The 3,109-nt window shown below is 36.4% G+C and overlaps 1 protein-coding gene across 1 annotated transcript; it reads left to right on the top strand.

Annotated features, from left to right (window-relative positions):
* The first annotated feature begins 9 nt into the window (after window positions 1-9).
* LOC102474417 (olfactory receptor 4P4-like) lies at window positions 10-1,921 on the top strand. Its single transcript, XM_027768866.1, is given in 2 exon segments — window positions 10-295; window positions 298-1,921. Coding segments are annotated over 2 exon segments (1,050 nt in total). The 5' UTR covers window positions 10-103; the 3' UTR covers window positions 1,156-1,921.
* The last annotated feature ends 1,188 nt before the right edge of the window (window positions 1,922-3,109 follow it).

Below are 3,109 nucleotides of genomic sequence, written 5' to 3'. Positions count from 1 at the left end.
TAGCTTAATTCCATAAGTCAGTAATTCATATCCTATATACGTATATTTTATTTTAGTAAATTTCACATTACCATGAGAATCTTTTATTTTTTCACCCAAATTTATGTTTTCTTCTTTTCAGATAACTCGTTTGTGTATAAGAAACCATCAACTCAGATACATGGAAAGCCAGAGAAATATCTCAGAATTTATTCTTCTGGGACTTTCTGATGACCAGAACATACAAATATTTTGCTTTGTGCTCTTCTTGTTCTGTTATGGTGTCCTTATGGTAGGAAATCTTCTGATTTTTATCTCTCCATTCTGTGCAGTCCTCTTTTTCACCCAACAATGCACTTTTCTCTCAGTCATTTATCCTCTATAGATATTTGTTATACCTCTAGCGTTGTACCCAAACCGATTGGCAGCCTGTTAGGAGGGTCAAAAACTATTTCCTATGGTAATCGCATGTTACAAGTCTTTACCATGCACTGCGTTAGCAGTATTGAGGTCTTTATTCTTACCTCCATGGCTTTTGATCGCTATGTTGCCATCTGTAAACCTCTTCACCACATGACTATAATGAACAGGACAAGGTGCAATCTCTTAGTCATGACTGCTTGGACTGGTGGGGCTGTTCATTCCTTTCCTCAGTTATCTATGGCAATTCAGTTGCCTTTCTGTGGTACTAATGAAATTGATCACTATTTTTATGATATCTTCCCTTTGCTGAAAGTTGTTTGTACTGATACCTATGTTATGGGTGTCCTCGTGGTTGCCAATTCAGGTGTGCTTGTCTCAGTTACCTTCGTAGTCTTATTTGTTTCTTATGTCATTATATTATTCACTTTAAAAAATCAATCAGCAGAGGGAAGATGGAAAGTTCTCTCCACTTGTGGTTCTCATATCACAGTGGTCATCTTATTTTTCGGACCTGCAATATTTGGGTACCTTAGACCTCCTACCACTTTCCCTGGGGATAAAGTAGTTGCACTGTTTTATACCATTATCACTCCTATGTTCAATCCCTTAATTTATACACTGAGAAACACAGAGATGAAAAATAGTATGAGAAAAATTTGGTGTCAAACTTTGTTTTTGAAAGAAGTGCAAAATGACTTTGAATATACAAATTATCCAAACAACTGTACAAAGGTAAGAACTAGATATGAATAAAAGAGCTATTTGCTAACTAGTAGACTTCACCATCTTCTATGGAATATGAGAAAAACAGGATTTCAAATTTTGAAGTAATAAATAATTAAATACTATTCTTGCATTTGAAAAATATTTGAAAATTTAATAGATTAAAAAGGTGGTATGGGAGATTAATTGCATAACAATCATCTTTGCAAAAGCACATAAGATAATGTTATATTGATCATTGAATTATGATATAATTTTTAAAAGAGAAAGGAAAAAGGCTATAGTTGGAATCAGAGAGGTAGATGGGAAATTAGAGAGTTAGAGATTATGTCACATATTATTACACTGATACATTATGAGAAAAAAATTTCACTTCAGGGTTAAAGAACTAGTAATAAAATACTATTGCTATTGTACAACACATGTGTTGGAAACTTAATTTTGCTCAGTTTTATGATGGTACGAGAAAAGTTACATGCATGCAGATCACGTGCTCCATAGCAATTAATGCTATACTGAACAATGATGCACAGAAGACTTCAAAAAGTTTGTGAAACAAAGTGGGGGATTGAGGCATAGTGAGAAGCTTATTAACAGAAAGTTGCATGCAGGTAAATGGAATGACTTCTAGAGTACTGTAACACTGTTGAGTAACTACAGTTGTAATGATTTAGTATATATTTCAAAATATCTAACAGAGAGAACTTTCACTATCTACATAAAATAATGATAAGTGTTTGAGGTGGTGGATATGTTGGTTGCCCTGACTCGTGTATTGAAAAAAATAACAGTGTATCCCATAAGTATATCCAATCCCTTCTCCTCCATTCTCTTCTCGGGATCTTGGGCATGCACTCACACGCGCCTGGTGTGTTTTAAGCCACCGGGTCCAGGATGCAAACCGCGGTCAACTATGTGGGAGTCCAGCGACAGAGAAAAACAGGCTTTTTATTTTTTATTTTATGATTTCTTATTCATAATTATACATCTCTGTAGCACACAATACGCTTTTGCAAAGTGTGCATGCAGTATGTGACAATCAAATCAAGAGATTGCTAAACACATAATTTTAACTATTCATGAGTAAAGGGTGAAGGTGATATTTGTGATTTTTCCTTCTGAAAGTAACCATGGGCTTCACTGAGGGCACATGCATTCGCCAGAAAGACAGAGACAGACAGAGACAGAAAGAGAGAAATCACCGCCTGAGGGGATGGCCATGCCACAATCCCTTCTCCTTCATTCTCTTCTCAGGATCTTGGGCATGCATGCATGGCCAGCATGAGTTTAAGTCACCAGGTCTAAGACTCAAACTGTGTCAGCTACATGGGAATCTATTAACATAGCCATTATGCCATCTGCAGGTCACATAAATTATAATTTAATGTTATAAAATGTTTAGAACAGAACAGAAAATTTTTCCAAGTTTTGTTAGGATTATGTAAAGTATTTTAAAATACCATATATGGGAGACCAGCAAAAGTTTTTATGGTTACATTTTTGGACTCCAACAGGGCATACCACATGGCATACTGTGATTTGAGTCCCAGACCTGGTGGCTTAAACTCATGCCAGTCATGTGTGTATGTGTTCCCAAAAACCCAAGAGGAGAATGGAAGAGAAGGGATTGTGGCATGACCATTCCCCCAGGGGTTATGTCTTGCTTTCTATCTCTGTGTCTTTCTCTGTTCTTCTGGTGAGCTTACATTCTCTATAGCGAAACTTCCTCTTTAAAAAAATACCATACAAAAACATAGTTTAAAAAAAATAAATTAGGACCAGAAGTAGTGGTCGAGATACTGGACAGCCACATGGCTGACCAAGGGTTGAGTCCCAGATGTAGTGGCTTGAAAATCACTCTAGGCACGTGGACATACCCTAAGTTCCAAGGGGAGAATGAAAGCAAAGGATTATGGCATGTCTTTCTCCAGTGAGCACATGGGCTTATGGTAATAAATAGATAAAAAAACAAATTGCACTGAAT

The sequence above is a fragment of the Tupaia chinensis genome, unplaced genomic scaffold (assembly GCF_000334495.1).
Source record: "Tupaia chinensis unplaced genomic scaffold, TupChi_1.0 Scaffold147959_1, whole genome shotgun sequence".
Classification (NCBI taxonomy): domain Eukaryota; kingdom Metazoa; phylum Chordata; class Mammalia; order Scandentia; family Tupaiidae; genus Tupaia; species Tupaia belangeri.
The sequence above is the reverse complement of the archived record's forward strand: the minus strand, read 5'-3'. Positions and strand labels throughout refer to the sequence as shown.